Here is a 23,061-nt window from a genome sequence, read left to right on the forward strand (position 1 = left end):
AAATACACAGATTAGGAGCAGAATGCCGATAAAACACAGAGTGATCAGCCTTCACTACGAGTCATGCCGAACTCCTGAATAATTGTGTTGAACTTACCAAACCAAGCTCGAGGGGACTGTTACAAACCATATAGTGACCTGCGCAATCTGCATACACAACCACTAAACTCCCCCTGAGCAACAAAACCAGGTTGTTGCTCCATATAAACTTTTTCCTCAAGATGAGAAAAGCATTTTTAATGTTAACTGATAAAGAGGCCAATGACGTACAGCAGCCATGGACAAAAAGAGATGAACAGATGCTACTTTAGCCACAGGAGAGAAGTATCACTATAATCAAGCCCAAAAATTTGAGTATATCCTTTTGCAACAAGACGAGCCTTAAGCCAATCAAGCTGGCCATCCGAGACAACTTTGACTGCATAAACCCAACAACAACCAATAGTAAACTTACCTGCAGAAAGAGGAACAAGCTTCCAAGTGCCACTCGGATGTAAAGCAGACATCTCGTCAATCATAGCATGTCGTTATCCTAGATGAGATAGTTCCTCACCTGTAGACTTAGGGATAGAAACAGTGGACAAAGAAGATATAAAAGCATAATGAAGTGACGACAGACGATGATAACTTAAACCGACATAGTGGGGATTAGGATTGTGTGGATCGTACACCTTTGCGGAGCGCAATTGGTTGACTAAGAGGAGACAAGTCCGTAGTAGGTGCAGAATCTGATGCAGGACGTGAATCACTCGGGCCTGATGCTGGACGTGGACGACGATGATAAGTCAAGAGTGGTGAAGATGCAGAAGGTTGAACTGGATTATGTGGAAGAACTGGAGCAATAGGTGGTGGAGCTACAACTGGAGCTGTAGGTGGTGGAGATGGAGATGTAGAGGAAGATGAATGGGAGATAGTGACTGAATCTCCAAAAGATGAAACTGATAATACTTCAGAAATATCTAAGTGATTACCTGGACCTCTGAAGAATGATTTAGCTTCAAAGAAGGCAACATCAGCGGACATAAGGTACCGCTGGAGGTTAGGAGAATAGCATCGATACCCATTTTGTGTTCTCGAGTAACCCACAAAAACGCACTTAAGAGCACGAGGGGCTAATTTATCCGTTCCTGGAATAAGGTTATGGACAAAACAAGTTCTTCCAAAGATACGGGGTGGAAGAGAGAACAAAGGTAAGTGAGGAAACATGACAGAGAATGGAACTTGATTCTGGATAGCTGAAGATGGCATACGATTAATAAGATAGCAAGATGTAAGAACTTCATCCCCCCCAAAATGCAACGGAGCATGAGATTGTATGAGTAGGGAACGAGCAGTTTCAATAAGATGTCTATTCTTTCTTTCAGCTACCGTATTTTGTTGAGATATGTACGGACAACATATTTGATGAATAATCCCATGAGATTTCATAAACTGTTGAAATGGGGAAGACAAATAATCTTGGGCATTATCACTAATATGCGAATAGAATCCCCAAATTGATTTTGAATTTCAGCGTGGAAGGTCTGAAAAATGGAAAACAACTCAGATCAATTTTTTATCAAAAATATCCAAGTGCACCTGGAATAATCATCAATGAAACTGGCAAAGTAGTGGAATCCCAAGGTAGAACTGACCCAACTAGGACCTTAAATATCTGAATGGACTAAAGTAAAAGGTGACTTTGCTCGATTATCAAGGCGCCAACGGAAATGGGAGCGAGTATGCTTACCGAGCTGACAGAACTCACACCCTATAGCTGACAAGTGAGATAAACCAGGTACCATTTTCTAAAGTTTTGATAAACTGGGATGTCCCAACCGTTTATGTAATAAATCTGGTGAATCAGTAACAGGACAAGTTGTTGAAGGAAGATAAGAAGTGAGTCCATGTGATTTAGCAAAAATAAGGTAATAAAGTCCGTTTGATTCACGTCCGGTACCAATGATCTTCCCCGTACTGCGTTCCTATATAAAAAGATGGTCATCAAGAAATAAAACAGCGTATTTAAGTGATTTGGCTAAGCGACTAACAGTTATGAGATTAAAAGGACTATTGGGAACATAAAGGACTGAATCTAAAGGTAAGAAAGGAAGTGGGCTCGCTTGACCTATTGCAGTTGCCATAGTTTGAGACCCATTAGCCATTGTGACTCTTAGAAGAGATTGAGAATACGAAACAGTAGTGAAAAGAGATTCGTTACCAAAAATATGATCTGATGCACCTGAATCAATGACCCAAGACTCGGAGGTTGAAGATTGGGAGACACAAGTCACGCTACTACCTGTTTGAACAACGGAAGCTATCTCTGAAGATGCCTGTTTGTAATGAACGAACTCAAAATAATCTGATAAAGAAACCATTTGGATTGGATTCAATGGATTGGATCCAACGGATTGTCAGTCAAAGGCTTTTGATACAAATGACATTATAATTTCCACGCGGGAAAAATCAGAAACCCTTCTAAAATCACTGTTCACGTTGTTCATGCCGGAAAAATATAAAAGTGGTCGGAATTTGGTGTAACATAGATGGGTAAGCTCGGAATTCCCTTGCGAACAATCTGTCCCAAAGAATTTTTTTCAAAAAGTGACCGGAAAGGGCCCCACGCTCCGGTGCGTGATGTCAGAATTTCGCTAGAAAAATTTCTTCCGGCGACGCATGGGAGCGCGTGATGGGTCTTCTGATGGACATATTTTTATGGGCTAGTCTCCAAAGTCTGATCTACTTCGTGGTGGTGTTGGTTTCTGCACAACACTGACGAAAAGTGATTTATTTTACTGCGACAGACCTGTGTTTGCCGGAAAAAGACTTCTGGTTGACTGATTTCTCTTCCCGGAGTGGCTGGAATTTAGGCACAGCGATAAATCTCTCACGATTGCTCTGATACCATGTGAGAAAGTACGAGAGAAAATATATTATTGATATTGGTTACTCAATATAACACAAGAGGTCCTATTTATAGCTATAGTCTACAAAGTACATATTGCTCCCATTCCAATGTGGGATTACACATAACTGTAACTGTAAACTAACATAGGCCATCAAATACATTCTACAAGAGGCATTTTAAAAGGGTGTGGTAATGCAGGAAGATGTCTCGAGTATAAATAAATAGGAATCTATAACGAATTAAGCCATTAATTTCATGGATAATTGTAAATTATGTCTACTAAATGTATGAAAAGGCTAACTTGGTTTGTTTGACGAAGAAGAAAGTTGCTCTATTTGCTATATTATAAATCTGTTAGCACAACAAAGATTTGAGAATTCCACAAATTTCCAAGATGAGGATTCATTGACATGTAAATTCTCATATGAACATCCAAAAGGAAAGAAACTAGTTTAAATGCAATATCTACCTTTCTTCTTCTGACAAAATATTGTCATTTATGAGTTTCTGCAACATAGCATCCTGCAATGAAATCATCAACAGTTCCATCTTATGAAGAAGGTGACATTAAAAAGAAAAGTACCATACATATTCAACCAATACTCATCACACAACAGCAAGGCCTTAAAGGCCTATGCCCTAGGAAGTGGTTCAAAGGGATTTTTTTCTTTTTCCTTTTTTTATTTTTATTTTTATTTTATTTTTTTTGGGGGGGGGGGGGGAGTATGATATTCTTGAATACTTCTATATTTAACACCTTCTCAAATACCAATCAAAAGGAAAAGTTTATCAAATAAAAAACCAAGCTAATTGAGTTAAAAGGGGTTATCTTAAAACAAGTGTGCATCTGAAAGAGTGAATTCTTAACCTCTCCAAGCATGTATAATGATATTCTTGAATACTTCTATATTTAACACCTTCTCAAATACCAATCAAAAGGAAAAGTTTATCAAATAAAAAACCAAGCTAATTGAGTTAAAAGGGGTTATCTTAAAACAAGTGTGCATCTGAAAGAGTGAATTCTTAACCTCTCCAAGCATGTATACCCAGTTGTCATGCAAGAAAATTACAAACTATTTCACATATTGTGCAGCAAAATCATCTCTAGTATCTTTCTTTTCAACATCTCAAAGCATGAATTAGTAGTAGAAGATTTCTATCATTATGCAGTACAGTCATCTCCATTGCCTTTAGTTTTGGTGAGGGAAGGGAAGCCAAACTCCAAGAGTCTTGATCCCCTTATAAATCCATAAAGGGGATAAAAAGGGATTATCAAGATGTTCCTAATCCATATTTGTCTCCTATTGGAGAATCAAATAAGTACTCTTAAAACAGAAGGAGACATCAGAAGAAATCATGGGAAGCAAACATCAATAATCCAGAATGAATCTTCATAAAGCCTTAAGACTTGTGAGAGAGTCATACTTGTGCCTCGCAACGTACTATTGCCATGACTCTATCATTGTACTCTTCGATGCTCAATGGTGGGAACAAAAAATGCCTTCTTGCATATAGCTGCACAGTCATAAGGTGCAACAAGATTAGATATACCATTCAAAAGTTGCATCCCAAATTGTTTGATATTGTAGCTTCTAGTTTTAAAAGTATCCAGTATGGCATTGACAGCTGATAAATAAAGTGTTAGTTCGGAAATTGATTTGTTAATTAATTAAGATATTAGAATTTAGTTTGAGAAGATTGCCAGTTTCGAGCAGAGTGTTTTGCTTGACATCTTGCCTTCTGAATATTATCCTTAGATATAGTATTAAAGAAGCAAACTGAAAAATTCTCTCTGAGGAAGCAAGTATTTCTCTTTTATTTCTTTTTAGATAGGCAAGCGAGGACATTTTCTGGAAAGCAGACTAGGATTGTGAGACAGTATATTTTGGAATTGGGCTTTGCAAAAAAGTACTTGTTTCAACTACAAAAAATAAAGGCTTAGACTTTTTGTTTATATTCACCAAAACAGTAAGTTCAATCCCTGCCTCTGATTTGGCAGAGCCTACTAGCATGTGTCAAGCTTAGGACTCTTCACTGGGGTGTTCCAGAGCTCTAATGCAGACAAAGAAGAGAGTTTCTAGCATTTCCTGTAATTTGGAGTTGGACAATCCTAAACTTCAACACCCTTCTAAATCTTCTACTGTATCACTCAAAAAGGGGAAAATGTATAATATTCATAGTGAAAGATTAAAGAAGAATTAGAGTCAGTTGGGAGATTTTGTATGTTATTGGTCTGAGATAAGCTTAAGCGAAACAACATTGTCAGTTAAGATTCATATAACCAACCTCAATTTGCTTCTGTTTGAGGGGTAGTTTTTTGTTTGTTTAGATTTAGTTGGGAGAGGTGTTTTAGCTAATGCCAAATATAGGAGGCTAAGGTTCAACCTAAGTTTGCCCATCTTGGATGTTGTTTCTCATCTTGTAAAACATTTTTGAACTTCTCTCATGAGTGACATATATATAGCAGCTACCCTCTCACCTAATAGCATGACTCGAACTTAATTCTCTATCCTATATCACTGCAAAAAGTCATCAAGAATTTTATTGATGAGGATCACTTAAAGCTAATAATCCAAGAAACTGTATACATATCCAAAGAGAGAGAGAGAATATAATCAACAAGTAAGATAGTGAATACAAACCTCAAAGATGCAATCTCCAATGTAAGCAAGTGAGGCTGCATTAAACACCGACCGAGGCTTCTCAACTTTGCGTGCACTTGGTAACCATATGTCGTACCCCATATAGGTTTCATCCTCTTTCACTATTTACATATAAAAGAATAACATAAACAAAATCAATATAGAAAAATTACAATTATACAGTAAAATATCAAAAAATGCACAAAAGGAAAAAAAGAAATTAGTACCTTGGGTTGGTTTAGGAATTTCACGTTTAAGAAGGTCCGAAACCGAAATATTGGACCGGGTGGTGGAAGGGGAAAATGATAGAGTTGAATCAGAGGTTAGGGGTTTCTTGGGAGGAGTACGGTGGGGGGTATAAGGAAGTCTTTGGCTTGTGTCGACGGAGGAAGCCATTACCTTTGGGGATATGGAGAGAAGAGGAAGAAGAATCGCCATTGGATTTTAATACTTCAGCTACTCTCCGGGAGAAGTTTGGCAACGGATAATTGTATTCCGCGGTATTTTGACCCCTTTTAATCACGGAGTGCTTTTTAGAGTGTGAATTCTAAACTACCCCCGATACTTCTTGCAATTGTAAAACATTTCCCTTAACTTCATTAAGATTACAGTATGCTCTTACTTTTCCAATTACATTAGGGGATGAAAAACGAAAAGAAAGGGAAAGTAAAAATGAATATAAACTCCACATTTATTTTCTTGAAACTTTTGTTGATATCACCAGACTATACGTTTTGGTAGTACAATTTAATCTTTATACATAATTGAGATTTGAAGTATCTATATTCAATAGTTAATGACACTTGAATTGCTAAATGTTAAATGTGTGGTTTGTATACGTAAAAATCTGATCACAGTAGCCGACCCAGCTAGAACCCCGCCTAAGGGGCGGGATAGCGAGGACCACTATGACCTACTTCGGTCTAAGTACTTATAGTATACATTAAGTCAAAAGGCAATATTAAGTAATGACAAAAAGGCCACAGCGTGAAGGCATACCGATCGGAGAAGGTAGTCGCGGTCTCAGAGCTATATATAGGGGATGAATTCCCAAAGAAAAGGGGGGTTTTTTCGTTTTTCTCTCTCTATTCCCTCCTTCTATTTTCTTCCAAAAAGGATGTAAAATTGATTACCTTTTTTACTTTATGAAAGAAGAAATGACAAAGATGAATGGAGATTGTTCGCCCTTATTTTATTCTATTCATTAATTTCCGATTCATTTTTTATCTAGATTTTATTGTGCTTGACTAAAATTGATCTCATCATTATCATTAGTTGTTTTAATCAAAAAGGTTTTGACATCTTTTGGTCAAACAATTTGGCACCGTCTGTGGGGACTCTTAGTGAAACTTCCTAGTCTCTTCCAGATTAAAAATCGTAAACATAATCACCCACCAAAAAGAGCGGTAAGTAAACCTCACGTGCTAATCTAGATCATGATGTTGTATGCAAGTAGAAGTTACAGCCAACATCCTCCCCCGTACACCGGGCGGTCCATGAACCAGCTAAGGCAAACCCAACCCACGCACAGAAAGAGCACAAAAAAGAAGGGGAAAGAAAGCTGGATACGGCCACCGAATTTAGAACCACCACCCCATCAACCGTTGAAATGCCAGGCAAAACGAGCAACGCTATAGATCCACCCCCATTCACCGACTCATCAGATCGGGGTAAGAAAAATATCATTTTGGCTCACCTTCTGTTGTTTGCTCAAATAGGAACACAAGCGCCGCGCAGGCGAGCGAGCAAAGAAACATCTCAAATGGAGAATGGGAAATTACTACAAAACAACTGAAATATCGCCCACCAGACAATCCAACTTCTAGAAAATGACGCCCCTTAAGCCGTACTCTCTCCCCCTCACCTAGGAGTTGTCCCAATAGGGTTTTCCCGAGGACTTAGGGACCGAGTCGATGAGAGGGACATCCCCAAGTTCAAAGTATAATTCATTATCCCGCCCACCAATGACATCTCAAGACCAGAAAGTGAAAAGATTGGACAAGGAACCTCCAATATGTGCACGAAACGTAAATAGTAACGTTTTATACTCTCCGACATTACACTCTCCGATGTAAACAAGATCAAGCAAACTGGGACTCCCCAGAGGATAGCCGACTCTCCAAAAAATTGGGACTAACGACGGGTTAATATTTCGACGAAAGTTCGAAATAACACCTTTAAGGCCAATGGCCATCACCGAAAGAAAAATGACTTCGCCCGAACCAACGGTAGTTTGGACCAACCCGGACGACCCAAGTCATGACAAGCTTCGTCCGAAATAACGAATATGTTATAAAATCTTATTTTAAATCAAGAGCGAATCTGCTCAAAGCAATAAGTCACTTGTTGACCTTGCCCAAATAGGCAGTTCAACGACTCCATTCAGACTCACACGACGAAGTCCTACTTAGTCTGACAGAGATTAAATTCCTTAAAAATCAGGAATAGACCATACTGAAATCCGAAATTTCACGCCAAAATTATGCAAAGAAAAAGGAAGGGGAGTGCAAAGACATACACCGATGAAAGCTTCTCTTTATCTAAAGCAGTTGCGCAAATATTCACAAATTACATACGGCTAAATGTAGGGCAAGTCCAAAGAAAAAAACACAAAGATAAATAATTTTTTTACTCGGCGTCATCACCGTCGTCCTCATCACCACCGTCTCCAAGAAGTATCTCTTCAGCATCAGCATCCTTGTCGGCCCCGAGCGTTGTAGGATCATATCTGCAATTAACACGAGCCTCTCGTGCCTTGGCCCGAGCTCCTTCATATGCAGCCTCAAAAATATTGCTCGCTTCCCACAAACTCTTGTATATGTCCCGCTGGGCTTCGGCATGTACCCATAGCTCGTGCAGATGATGGGGCATAGCGGCGGAGGTAGATTCGACTTGGGCCAATAATTGTGCCTTCTCGGTCTCACGAGTAGTGACCCAGTCCCCTAAAGTCGATGTTTCCCGATCGATGTCACTAATACGCTCTTCGAGTCTCGCCTCCCTAAGCGTCATCGTTACCCTCTCAGATTCCTGCTCGGATTGAAGGACACGGATAGTGTCCTCTAAAGCAGTCGCCCTCGCTGAAGCCGACGCCCAAGCACTCTCAATGTTCTCCAATCCGGTAACCTTTCTCTCCGGTTCAACTAACTTTCCCACCCAATCCGCACTCATCGCCTCGACCCTGATGTCATCGGCCCTATGAGCACTCTCAATCTCCACCATATACGTCTGAAAAACAAAAAAGATTGATTAAGGCCAAGGTCGCCAAAGATGAAAAGAACATAAAAGAAAGAAAAAACTTACCCTCAAGCCCATAGCAGCCACTTCATGCATCAAATCAATATCACGAACGTCCCGGAGAGCCTGGCTCTCGGCGGCGAAACACATGAGGTCAAACTGCGGTATCAGGTCTTTCGTATCCCATAGGAGGTTGATATCCGACGAGATTTCAAGTATACGGGATGGGCCTCCCACATATACCACCGAACAAGTAAGGCCCTCTTCAAATATCCTGACCTCATCAAGATCGAGATCAGACTCAGATTCGTAGTCATTGACCACGACGCCTTTCCCCCCCTTTGCGGCCGAAGAAGAAGCACGACCTGATATAGAAGATGAATGCCCGCCCAAAGTAACTACAGCGGCCTCGGGACTCTGACTCCCTGTCGTAGTAGTCTGTTGGTCACTTATAACGGCCGGGATCTCTATCGGCGGGTTGATCACAACGACCAGATCCACCTATACAGAAAGGCTAGTATCGTTGCCCGTCCCTGACTCCATTAAGGGTACATCATCTTCTAAAAATATCACGGTTGACGGAGCCATTTCAGACTCCACCCATCGTCTCTTTGACGGTCCCTTGACATCCTCAGCACGAAAAGACTACCCCGTTGGGTAGACAGTAGAAGTTGGAGCCCCAAATTGAGGAACAACTTTCATCCACACGGCTACGGCCACAGATCAACTTGATCAGCCCTTGCCGGAGGTAGGGCAGCAGGTCTCCATACGGGCCGAGCAGAGGACGTTGGCTGACGAAATGCAAGTGGAGGAGCCATCGCTCTTCGCACTCTCCCTGCTAACGATAGATGTTATATAAACAACAAAGCCAAATTGCAAAATAGAAAACAGTGACGGCGGTAAAGTTACTTACTAGTAAGGGACTTAGACCCGTATTTCTCGTAGAAGGACGACCATTCGCGAACTCCCACCGTATGAGGAAGAATGGCGTTCACCCATTCGCGGATATCATCAACAGGCGCAGAAGGTAATCTTGGGGCTGCAAAAGCAAAAATAATTAAATAGCCGCCCAAAGGAAAGCGGTCGACTATCATTCCGACTAAAGACACAAAAACTTACGGGCGAAGTTCCATCTCTCAGGGAATCTTGCAGGGTTCACCACAAGGTGCTTAGTCCACACATAAAAACAGTTTTCATAAAATGACGGTTGTCCCTGTTGTCCATCCTTACCACCAGACTCTTCGTCCCTCGATGGCGCATGTGGATCATCGTGCCTCGGATGAGTTGAGGCGAAAAGATATTGAGCATGTGCCTCAATGTGACCTCCCGACCAGCAAGCTCTGCAAACTTGAGCAGTTTAAGGAACAATATATACAAGTACGACGAAAGTTGAGTTAGACACACCTTATAGAAACGGTAGAAATCTACTATTAAGAGGGGAAGAGGAAGCGTATACCCGACGATAAAGGGATAGGCGTAGAACGCACAATAACCCGGGCGATCGAAATGTATGATATCGTCTCCCATCGCCGGCAGCATTTTCAGCATGGTGAGGGATCCCCCATTTTGCCCTCAGCTCCGCAATCCCCGCCTCAATCATAAAAGAGGGAGCAGGTTCCGGCTCTTCTCCGGCGGGACTGTGGAAATCGTTCTACGGCTTTCCAGGTCGAGGCAATATTTTGGCCGCCGTCGGAATCCCCTCATCTTCTATCACTTCCACTCCTCTAAGAGCAGGAATATCATTTTCCGACCTCGAAATTGCGGCAGGATTATCAGTGCGGGAAGAACTGCCAGCCATTTGTATCGATTTAATTGAACAAAGGGCTTAAGAAAAAGAAGAGATGGGGGTTAAAAGTTCCAGCTAACCAAAGAAGATCCGAAATCTAAAAGTATATGAAAAGAGGAAGATCTACAATGTTTTCTCAAAAAAGGCAAGAAAGTGTGTCAATCGAATGGTGTCTTTCCTCTATTTATAGGGACATAAATTCCCCGGGAAATCCAAGAGTCGCCAATCTAAACTGATAAGGGCACGAAATGGTTTAATCATCAAGAAATGTATGTCATAATGACAGTAGTCACGAACGACGTTTCAAATCGAACAAATGCTTTGATTTCGAACGGTCGCGACGATCTAAAGGCACTATTATAGCGTCATCTCATTGCCTCGATTTAAAGACTACGTCTGAGGCATGAACAGTCAGATTTCTCTTAAATGTTCAAAATCATAATCCGCCCGTCGGTCCCACCAATAGACGACCCCGACGGACAGAGGGACTAACTTTATAGGTCAAAATATGACCACAGTAGCCGACCTAACTGGAACCCCGCCTAAGGGGCGGGGTAGCGAGGACCATCACGACCTACTTCGGTCTAAGTACCTACAATATACAGCAAGTCAAAAGACAATATTTAAGTAACGACAAAAAGGTCACAGTGTGAAGGCATACCTGTAAGCACGTGATTTTTGCCCTATGAAAGAATTACTCCCAAAAAATTCAAAATAAAATGATTTTTATTTTGGTGTGCAATTTTTTTAATTTTTGTGGTATTTTTGTGTAATTATTTGTATATTTGTATGTGCATGTTTATTTGTTAAATTATTAAAAATACAAAAATATGTCACATTTTGCATGTAGGATTTAATTCTACAATTGTTAGTAATTAAGTTTGTTTTACAAAAATTGAAAATTACAAAAATAGGCATCTTTTGCATTTTTAGCATTTAATGTCCAATTGTACAATTTCATGCTTAATTATTACTTAATTGTGTGTTAATTGTTATTGGGAGTTAATTTGCGCTTTTGGTTAAATTAATTAAATTTTAGAAATACGCATTAGTAATCAAGATTGTTTCTAATTCTCCGTAATTGTAAATAATTATAGCTCAAGTCATCTAACAATGTGAATTTAATCTAGATGGGATAATTAGTTTCTTTTAAAATATTATTTGACAATTCCATATTGTTTTTATAATTACATTTTAGTGATATTTCATTTCGTTAAATATTTGTCTTAAACTAGTATTTAATACGTTATTTTAAGTATGTAAAAAATTGATTTTTATAGACAAGTTTAATAAAAAGAAATGTAGTCATTTTAAGATATTCATAAAATAAGGGAGGATTTCGCTAAAAATAAATAAATATAAACAATACAAAATTTGCAGGGTCCTCCAATCTTATTTATTTTTTTTAAAAAAATACTTAGATTCCGGGATGGGCAATTTAGTAAATTTCACAGTCCTACCTAATAGTATAACAACGCGTAGTATCTTGGCGCATATTTAATAAGGGTATTTTCTTAAACATGGGTGTGCATTTATGTAACCCAAATCCCAATCTTGGCAGAGTCAAAATGCGTCAACAAATCACGTGTACACTGGTTGTGACGTGGTTCGAGATGCGTTTTCACGACGTTGCAATTCTTGTATAAAATAATAAGAGGAATAATGATAAAAGCGATTTAAAAGCTAAATTTGCATATAAGTTCTTAATTATTTAAAAAATCAGATAAATAAGCCAAATATAATAGTTGAGCGACCGTGCTAGAACCACGGAACTCGGGAATGCCTAATACCTTCTCCCGGGTTAACAAAATTCCTTATCCGGATTTCTGGTTCGCAGACTGTAATACAGAGTCATTCTTTTCCTCGATTCGGGATTAAAATTGGTGACTTGGGACACCGGTTTTGTTTTGTTTTGTTTTTGGTAAAAAATTAAAAAAATGAAAAATGAAGAGGAGGAGTTGGGTTGTTGGTACTGGACTGGGTCGACCCGGTTTGGAATGGATCGGGTCATATGGGAAGGTTGGGTATATTTGGGCTTGTGGTTCAATATTGAAGAAGAGGCCAAATTCGATTTTTCTTTATTTTTTGCTCTCTTTTCTTCTTTTATTTTTCTAAAACTAAATTCTAAAAATCCTTAAACTATCATATAAAACTAAATTAATTTATAAAAGCACAAATTAACTCCCAATAACAATTAACACACAATTAAGTAATAATTAAGCATGAAATTGTACAATTGGACAGTTTCGATTGTCCTTTAATTGGAAAAAAACTCCTTCACCCTTCGCGGGGGCGGAAAAAGGAGGTGTGACAATACCGATCAAAGAAGGTAGCCACGGTCTCAGAGCTATATATAGGGGATGAATCCCCAAAGAAAAGGGAGGCTTTTTTGTTTTTCTCTCTCTATTCCCTCCTTCTATTTTCTTACAAAAATGATGTAAAATTGATCACCTCCTTTACTTCATGAAAGAAAAAATGACAAAGATGAATGGAGATTGTTCGCCCTTATTTTATTCTATTCATTAATTTTCAATTCAATTTTGATCTAGATTTTATTGTGCTTGACTAATATTGACCTCATCGTTATCATTAGTTGTTTTAATCAAAAAGGTTTTGGCATCTTTTGGTCAAACATAATTCAAGCAAAGATCAACCAACTTGATTAAATTGCAATTCGGATAACAAAGGTGGAGGACAAGATGAAAGTAAATACTGGTCCATTAAAGTCTGACACATCTAGAAAACAAGTCGCATAAATGTGAATGCTAAGATAGACGTGCAGTTATATAAGATTAAAAATAATCATATTTCTCAAATGTACAAGTAACACATAACGAGGATAAAAAGAGAGAAGGTCTCTTAATATTATTTGATCATATTCTATATTGGCCTTAATATGCACTGGTTCATAAGTGTGAAATGATGGTAAATTGAGATGTTAAAATATGAGAGGTACACCTAAAATTATACCGATAAAGTTTATCCAGAATCTTAACAACTTTTAAAAGCCATACAAACTAAGCAAAATATATGGCATAGTTGAATAAAAGATCTATATAGACGCTACTAGTTATGTAAGAATATGCTTTAAACATTTTATTAAGCTCTCGTTTGGCCATAGATTTTGGCTTCATTTTTTCAACAAAAAAATATAAAAAATTGAAAACATCGTTTGTTTATGAAATATGATAACGTTTTGGGGGAAAAAAATTTAAGTTCCCAAAAACTGGTTTAGGGTAGTTTCTGGGTAATTTTTTTCTTCCACTCACAAAACTTCAACTTTGTTCAAATAAAATTCATGTCCAAACACAACTTTAACTTTAAAAAATTATTTTTAAGTATAACTTGTCGCGCCCTTTTTTTCCTTTTTGACGGGGAAGTCCGGGTTTCGACATTTAGGGGAGAAACAACTCGTTTATTTTAGGAAATTGGGTATTTGAAGAGTCGCCACCTAACGGATTATGGTACGTTAGGGCATCTTAGAGCAATTAACTAATGGACTACTTTGCATTACCAGAGATCTAGGGTAAGGGCTCGAAATAACCTTGAGGAGAAGGTGTTAGGCAGCCCTCGTGGTCCACAACGGTGAGTCCCGGTCGAACATAAACTATATGAATTAGTCATTTTAAAAAATAAATAGTTTTAACACGTACTTGAAAGTAAAGGCATGTTTTTGACATTTTAAGCACATGTATGATTCAAGTAATGGAACAAGGGAAAGGGTTCAAACAAGTTGCACATATAAAGAAAAGTATATTTATTTAAACAATGGGAGTCGGGAAAGAGGGGTCCTAGATTGGTTAGCCTATAGGATCATACCCACACAATGTCCGGTAAACACTCCTCAACGAGGGGTTACACGTAATATTAGCACGTGGTCGTCATATTCCTTACTACCCAATCCCTTCCCCTAGTCATAGCCTAAAGCGTTCTAGCAACCTTGAAAGATATCTTATGCGTGCACTACCCGTCCCTTCCTTGTGGCCCTGGAGGTATTTAGGACCTCTAATTTAGGTAGTTCTAGACCATCCTAAGGTATTTAAAGGAAAAAAGTCTAAGCGTCAATCAAAATAATTAGGACTACACTTAAAGAGGGAACAATTAAAGGCTCACATTTACCTCCACAAACATAACAAGTAAGTGCACATCTCAAACAATAGTTTCAGGTATTTAAGAGAAAACTTTAGAACATGATATCTAGGTGAGCAGAGAGCATACAGTATTGAATTAGGACCAAAGTATCAAAGAACTAAATCCTACTTGCCTACTGATTCTTTTAAACCTGTTGAATGTTAGCAGTCTCAAATAACAAGACGCAGTTTTATCGTTGCAGGGTTTTAAGCGTCCTATAGGCTTGCCTAGGCGTATAATGGTGATGTCATATGAGCATGATATCTATTACCGATTAGGGATGTAACTAAACATCAAACATTTTTAGACGGTAGTTTGGATCCTATAGGCATACTTTCTAGCAATATTATTTAGGTAGCATTGAAACTTATTAAAGAAGTGGACATATTAGTTGATTAAACCAATTCAGAATAAACAAACATAAATTAAACTGATTTTCTAACTAAACTAGTTTTAAGTCATATAGGCATGATTTCTAATTAAACATAATGTGAAGCAAGCAAAATTCATTTGACCAAAGTGAAACCCCTATAGGCATGATTTCTATTAAAGCCGATTTTAACTCATATAGGCATGATTTCTATTAGAGCCGATTTTAACTCCTATAGGCATAATATCTAATAGAGTTGATTTTAACTCCTATAGGCATGACATCTAGTTATTAGATGCTGATTTAGATCCTATAGGCATGGCTTCTAATTGCGTGGAAGTAAAGCAAACAGAACTTATTTTAAACCAAATCATATCCTATAGGTATGTCATCTAACAAACACATTTGAATCAACATGGACCTTATAGCATGGTATCTACCCAATTTTGCCCACAATATATAACTACCCTCCCTTTTTCACTAATCACACCACTTTTGTTTACAATAGTTATTACAGACCAATGATTACATAAGTAGAACAGAAATTAATCTATAGGGAACCTGAAGTAGGCCCAAATGATTTCCAAGCCTCCAGTAGTCTCAAATGCCCAAAGTTCCATAGCCAATTTCATGTCTAGGTGTGTCAGAGTTCTTTAAGGACCTCAAGGATCCTGGGCAGTGCTCATACCTAGACCTTTCCCAAGTAATAACTAATTTATGTGCAGTGTGGAAGTGCCAGCCCTGATATGTCAGAGTTCAAAGAGATCTCAAGGGTCTTTAAGCAGTACACATACCGGAGGGGCATGACCTAGTATTATAAGAGTAAGTGAAAGTGCATAATGGTTTGAAAGGGTTTAAAAGAAAGGTTTTAGGACTGAAAAGAACTTCCGAAAAACCATTAGTGATAAAACAATTTGAGAAAAGTGTAAGAAACCATTTGCAATTAGAACACAAGTCATAAAACAAACAAGCTTTATGAAGCACTTTGGCAAAAAGCTTTCACACGAGGGAAGAGGGGTTGGGAATATAGAGAGTACACCTTAATGGAACACACAAATAACAGGATACGTAGAGTTTGAGGAGTTCTATGGAACTAGTAGATTAGATAAAAGCAGGTCATGCAGCAAAGGATCACAGCATAAACATGTTGAAGCCACTCTGGAGAGAGTAACTTTGCAGGAGTAAGGCAAAACAAACAAGGACTTAAATGGACATGCTAGGCAAGTGTTAACAAGTGTAGGCATGCTAGTTACACAAAAAGCAGAGTTTAGGCATGCTAAAGAAACAATAGTCAGCCAAACAGGCTAGCTATATATGTAGACATGTTAATCAAGATAGCAGACAAGCAAGTAAAGTAGAAACATGTTAATCACATATTTGAATAGACAGTATTTGGCATGTTGGGTAAGCAATAAATAGAAGCAAGAATGGACTTAGGCCATATGAACTAAGACAGTAAATAAATACATAGGTTTTGATTCTTGAAATTAACTAGAAGCATACCTAGTTAAAGAAAGAAAACACAAGATATGAGCAGGGTATTGTGCAATTCCCAGCCTTGCTTTGCAGCCGGCTACAATAACAGGGATTACAAGTAGCAAAGAGAGCAAAGAGATAGCCTTTTAGAGTGTAAAGGGATAGTTTTTGAACTATTGTTCATATCTAGAAGTTAAACTAAGAGGGAGTTTATATAGTAATCAAGAGCAGAGCAAATAAGGTAAAGCAATCAACAATCAATAATCAAGGAATTTTAGAGTCAATTACACAAAGATTCAACATGATTTCCTCCCTTAATTAAGGAAAAATCAACCAACAATAATGACAAAGACTAAACAAAGCAACAAGTTCAATCAGACCAAGTAAAGAAGTAGGAATCATAGATCTTATTAAGGAAAGGAGTTCCAACTAAAACAAAGAATTTCAGAATAGAGAGTCAACGTTTTAATTAAGGAAAGGAATCATGCAAGGAGTCAGCAAGTATCGCGGACAATTTCAAATAAGGCAAGAAAGGAATAGTTAGGAAACAGATTGATAAATCAAGAGTTCAAATCAACACTGATTTAAGGAGAAAAATAGGTTTACTATGAATAGCCAGAAAGAACATAGACATATAAAATCAGTAGAAAAGTTGAACCAAGAAACTCAGCAGAGGCATATTAGGATAAGAAATCACGAGACATCTAAATGGCTAAAGAAAAATCACAGGAACCAAGCAAGAGCAAAGCCAGTACACAAGTAACTCAGAAACCAAACAAAAATGTCGAAAAATTAGCGCTTTTAGTATAAACGAGTTAAGGTTAGAGCAAACCTTATGAAATCGATTAAAACATATGAGAAACAAAAGATTAAACACTTAAAACTATCAAGCATTATTGGAAAAGAAATTTTTGGGAAACCCTAGTTTATTCGAAAATCAGAGGATCATTGTAAAAATCAGAAGGTGATTCGTAAAAAAGAAATCATATGAAATAGGTCTAAACATCTCAGATCTGTACATATCTAAGAAGTATAGAAAGAAGAATTTCGGGTTTCGAGAAGAACAACACAGAGGTAAAGGAGCAAGCTTAGAAACCCATAGATATAGGAAGCTCTTACTCAAAATCACACCGGAACAACCCGAAACTAGGCAAGAATGGGCCATAGATACAAGCAGACTGACCCTGGTCCCTTGAGGACCCTGGAGATGATGATACCAGTACAAGAGAAGTCATTAGAGGCCTGAGGGGTGGTGAGAAGCCACCATAGATGGCCATAAATGAGTGATGACGAGGTCTGATTAGGGTTAGGTTTGAGAGCATTTGAGAGATGAGAGGATTAGGTGACGGCGAGGACGTTGAGGGAAATGAGAAGGTTTGGGGGGGGGGGGGAGGGGGCATAATTTAATCAATTATTTTGGTTAAAACGACAACGTCTTGTGTGACTGCGGTAATTTGCCTCAACAAGGGAGAAGAAACGCCGACGCCGACGAGTGAAGAGTGAAGCGTTTAAACAATGTCATGGTCGATAGCCAATTCCACCTGAGTAAAGAGGAAAAGGTAGAAAGAAAGGGAGCTGTAGCAAATAATGGGTGTGTCTCCAAAATTATACGTCAATAAACCTAAAAAAGGTAATCACTATAATATATTTCCAGCGGAGAAAAATATCCCAATAATGATCTTTCGGAGAGCGACATTTCAATTATTAATATCCATTTTATATTCCGATTTACAGCGCAGCTGAAGCAGCATCAGCAACAACAGGCATCTTCTCCACCGCCGCCGCCGTCTTCGTCGTCGTCGATGGCGTCATCAGCATCTGCACGCAGTGCGGCTCCACCACCTCAGCCGCCTAAGGAATCTTTTGTCCGTCGTTATAAGTACCTCTGGCCTATGCTATTGGCTGTCAATTTCTCTATCGGAGGTTCCACTTTTACTCTTTACTTTTTACCACTACTGCATCTCTTCTGCCCAATGCTCCTTAATTTCAATAAAAAGTTCCGAAGTCTTTGACTTTAGACTAGGGCATTTCTGATTGCACTTTTATGGATCTGCTTTGTATGTTTTAATTTACTTTTAAGTGCACTATTCTGATATTGTTCTGAAATTAAAAATCCATAGTAAAAAACACAATCAGGTGTTTGCTTTCTTAAAGAAAGATTCAAGCTTTTTATTATGTTAGTAGCCAAATTCCTGTCTTTAGCTGTTAACTTTTTGTAATTCAATCTGAGTAGCTTATATCTCGTACAGTCATATCCAGAGATGCTTAAGAGGTTAGAAATTTACTGCAGCTTTATTTGCATTGACGAAAAGTCATGATAGACATAGGAGGTAAGAAGCTTAGACGAGGATGCCTAGTGAAATGATGCAGGTTATGCTGCAATAGGCCTAGACTAACTATGCCAAGATTACAGGGGTTTTGCAGATTTGGGGAAAATGATTTAGAAATGGGAGAATCCTCCTTTTGTCCTTGAAGTCACTGGCTGTTTTCCTGTCTTTCTTTTTGCCCTTCTTGCTCTATTGTTCTAAATTGGTTTGCTTTGTCTTCATTTTGGTTCTTGTTATACGTCAGCAGACAAGATTTCCTCTTTTCGCATTTGGCAGTTTTATGATTGTTGTAATTTACTCAGCTTAATAATCACAATATTCCTGACTCCACATAGTGCAAACAATATACAATTTTTTTTCTTATTATTGTTTAACGATCCCATATCCGGAACTCACTAGCCCAACTAATCCAGCTTCGTGCCAAGTAGGCCTACTAAGGGGATAAATGCTCTCCATCAAGAAGTTCTCCCTCCTCAAGGCTCGAATCTGAGACCTTTCGTTAAGAGTGGAGGGATCCCGGCCATCCCACCTCGCTCCTTGGTGGTATAAACAATTTCTTGTCATGCCACCATATATTAGTTGCTCTGAATTTTGAATGGTGTGATTCATTTAGAGGCCTAAACCAAAGAAGTTCAAATCTGAGCCGACTGATATCTACGACCAATAATGCGACCACCTTCAGGGGTCGTTTGGTACGCGTACTAAATTATCCCGGGATTAAGTCCTGGGTTTATAATCCCTGGACTAATTTATCCCACATGGGAGGTGGGATAAAATAATCCCAAGTTTAATGGGATAAAGTGGAATATCCAAGATTAAGTATGAGATTAAATTTATAATGTGTTTGGTTGACGCTATAAAGGACAACCCGGTGCACTAAGCTCCCAGTATGCGCGGGGTCCGGAGAAGGGCTAGACCACAAAGGTCTATTGTGCGCAGTCTTACCCTGCATTTCTGCAATTGGCAGTTTCCACGGCTCGAACCCGTGACCTCCTGGTCACATGTCAACAACTTTACCAGTTACGCCAAGGCTCCCCTTCGCTGGTTACAAGTATAAATTATAATTTTATATTGTCAACTAAACGCAGTATAAATTTAATCTCACACTTAATTCTACCTTATCCCACCTTATTCCTGCATACCAAACGACCCCTTAGTTTGAAAGCCTTCAACTTTGTCCTTCTGCACAGAATACTGAAATACTACCCAAGAATGACCGAACACTATACGGTCCGAGAAACTGCAGAAACAGTGAAAATTACATGGCAATTCTCCTGTAAGCTTTTGTATTTTGTCTCTTCTCTGGAATGTAATCCCTCTTAATTGTGTGCTTCCCATAGACGAGAAAACTACTGAACAGTTCATGCAACTATGTTCTTGCCATCATTATGGAGAAGTGGTTACCTGTGGTGGAGGATCATTTTTATTCTGTTACAGTGCTGATTTAACTTTGCAGGGTCTATGAGGTTTGACGATCTTGATCCAAACACTAATATCTTAAATAGTTTAACCCAGCTGATTAAAATTTAGATGGTTAATCCATCTGATTCATGAGGATTGAATATAAGTTGTTGGACAATCCAAATCTAGTGCAGATTACTTTGGTCAAAGTAGGGGATTGTTTCAGAATTGTGATAAGAACTTATGAAAAGCTTAAATTAGCAGTGATGGAAATCCTCAAAAGAGGTACATCATTATAGAAGGAACCATAGACATACTAAATGGTCCACTTGTACAACTGTGCTTTAAGCAACATAGTCATAGATTTAAATTGATCTGTATCTTTTTTAAACTAGTTTCAGCATGGACAGTTATAATTAAGAAGCAAGTAGTATGGATTGATTCCATCAAACTTGTTAAAGCACATTCTTGATTTCCACTTCTAATTTGGTTGGCTGCAAGTGGAAGTCCTTTGTGTTCTTGCACTATGTATCTTTAGTATATAGTGACGGTAAGATGAGATATTTAATTCCAATATAGAATTGTATATTTGTTTGTGATGAAAATTTGACTAATTTGGCTGTGCGAAATGGTCTTGGTGCTCTAAATTCTAATTATCACCAGAAAGAAGAAACGAAAATTGATGTTCCTGGTTATTTGTTTCAACAATTTAATGTTCATTGTTTCTTTTTCTGTCTCTTATTTCCATGTTACCCTGATATCTGTAATGTTTCTTCCCTCTCTTTCCATGCTCACAACCTTGTGGTACCTCTACAGCTGTATGCAGCAGGTCTTTCCGGTTCTCTATTTTAGAACTCTACCACTTACTTTTACCTTCGTGGCGCTTCATCTATTTTTGCAATTTGTGTAGCTTACCTTTTCATGAGGACAAAGAAGAAAGATGTGGGAACCGAGGAAGGAGAAATGCCATATGTTCCTAGCGCCGCTTCAACAACAGCTGCTATGGCAGTTGGTGAAAAAGAAAAGGAAGTCACTAAAGAAGTCGCCACTCCACCTCCTGTGCTGCCTGTGATTGTACGTGAGCCAATACCTGAGAATCAACAGCGTGAACTATTTAAGTGGATGTTGGAAGAAAAGAGAAGAGTTAAGCCAAAAGATCACGAGGAGAAAAGGCGCATTGATGAGGAGAAAGCCATTCTCAAACACTTTATTCGAGCCAAGTCCATTCCAGTTTTGTAGTTTCTGACTCCTGCGAACTTTCAGTACTCCTGGGCGTGGATGAAAAACTTAATCTTCAGGTTGGACTTTTTCATCTTTTTGTTTTTCCAAATGCGAGAAGGTGCTGACGTAATGAATCGAACAACGAATCGATGTCCGATCTCTATCTCCAAGTCTTTGGTTTTTCACAAGAAACCTTGTAAATTTTGCAGGCTTTAACTATGAATTTTCACTAGCTAGAAGACATCATATAGTTTTTGTTGTCTTTATTCTATCTTTACCCAAATTGGAAGACTGATGTATTACTCTAGTAGAGAATCAGCTTTCCATTAAAAATGTGAACATGGACAAAAGCAGAATATTGCCTCCTATTAAAGGTGGCGCATTGAGTCAGAAGACTGTTAGACTTGCAACTTCAAGCAAATCAACTCCAAGGGACAAAATCCTAACAACTGCAAAAGGGAATTTGAGTTTACACAAATGATCTTGAGTGCATTAAAATATTCTTAGTCAATTTCTTGAGCCACGAGTAAGAGGGTCCCGATTTCCATGTCTGTGTTGAATTTGTTAGTCGTTTAGACGTACTACTACAAATAATTCCACGATATCTAAAATTGGGATTTGAAGCTTCCTGCTCCCTTCATAGGTAAAGCTTGTCTACTTTTTTTAATATATTTATTTATTAACTTTATATCCTAAGAAGTGTGAAAAAAACTTAGATGAAATGGATTCCGTATCAATATTTCAGCCTTCCACTATATAGATTCACGTTATACTATCTGACTATCTCAAGGATTGCAGTATTGCACTAATTAATAAATAGCTAAGGAAGGAACCCAGAACAACAAAGGTTTCGACAAGTGAAATTCACTAAGCTGCCTTCACTAATTTGGGAGTTCCCACATAAGAGGTAATTGAAAACACTAATTACGATCCCCTTTGGAACTCGGAGTTACTGATCTGTTAAGGATCGATGAAGGTTAAAAAGAGGGAAAGAAAAAAAGAATGCTCAAAGAAATGGAGTAAAAAGAATCCCATAATAACTAAAAGAACAAACAAGAAGGTAGAGAGATAAGAAATCATTTGAAGACCTTAATTATATATATATATATATATATATATATATATATATATATATATATATATATATATATATATATATATATATATATATATATATATATTTGACTAAATAATATTAATTTTCCTTCGATGAGTAATTAGTAACTAATAACTATGTGCCTTATTGGAGCATTAAAAGTGAACTTGCAAATTTTTTATTTTCTTTTTGAAAGCGATAACTATTATATTAATTTCAGATCAAATTTGTTTTGCTAAAGCCATAAATAAAAAAAGATGTATGTGCGTGGTTTGGGCGAGGAATGCAACACCACTTGTCCATTCCCTATAGAGATCCCACAATATGCATATCGAATCAATAACTGCCGTCAAGAATTCTATTAATTAATCACGAGAAAAGATCCAATAATAGTATAGTTGCATCAACGAGATACTCTAGTACAGAAGAAATATTCTCCAGCATTTTCAAGCTAAGATTTGATTTATATATTAACAATTATTAAAAG

General features: G+C 38.0%; 2 protein-coding genes across 5 annotated transcripts in view; one reads left to right on the plus strand and one right to left on the minus strand.

Annotated features, from left to right (window-relative positions):
• The window catches only part of LOC107795778 (uncharacterized), a 28,385-nt gene extending 22,344 nt beyond the window's left edge, over positions 1-6,041 (minus strand). For 3 of the 4 annotated variants that reach the window (XR_012711071.1, XR_001650239.2, XR_012711070.1), the window contains exons 1-4: positions 5,760-6,041; positions 5,533-5,654; positions 4,316-4,405; positions 3,360-3,412 (exon numbers count right to left, since the gene is read on the minus strand). Coding sequence is in view for 1 of the 4 variants with exons in the window: in XM_016618465.2 (XP_016473951.1) it covers positions 3,360-3,412; positions 4,316-4,405; positions 5,533-5,654; positions 5,760-5,970 (476 nt within the window). In the remaining 3 variants the exon portion in view is untranslated. The remainder of the gene's footprint in view (positions 1-3,359; positions 3,413-4,315; positions 4,406-5,532; positions 5,655-5,759) is intronic. The other variant, XM_016618465.2, reaches the window with a different exon arrangement.
• An 11,936-nt stretch (positions 6,042-17,977) lies between these two features.
• On the plus strand, positions 17,978-21,888 carry LOC107795779 (uncharacterized). The gene is made up of 3 exons (XM_016618467.2): positions 17,978-18,159; positions 18,264-18,452; positions 21,168-21,888. Exons 1-3 carry the CDS (start codon positions 18,117-18,119, stop codon positions 21,494-21,496), a joined length of 561 nt encoding a protein of 186 aa, XP_016473953.2. The 5' UTR covers positions 17,978-18,116; the 3' UTR covers positions 21,497-21,888.
• Positions 21,889-23,061: the final 1,173 nt, after the last annotated feature.

Source organism: Nicotiana tabacum, chromosome 6, assembly GCF_000715075.1.
Source record: "Nicotiana tabacum cultivar K326 chromosome 6, ASM71507v2, whole genome shotgun sequence".
In the NCBI taxonomy this organism is placed as follows: domain Eukaryota; kingdom Viridiplantae; phylum Streptophyta; class Magnoliopsida; order Solanales; family Solanaceae; genus Nicotiana; species Nicotiana tabacum.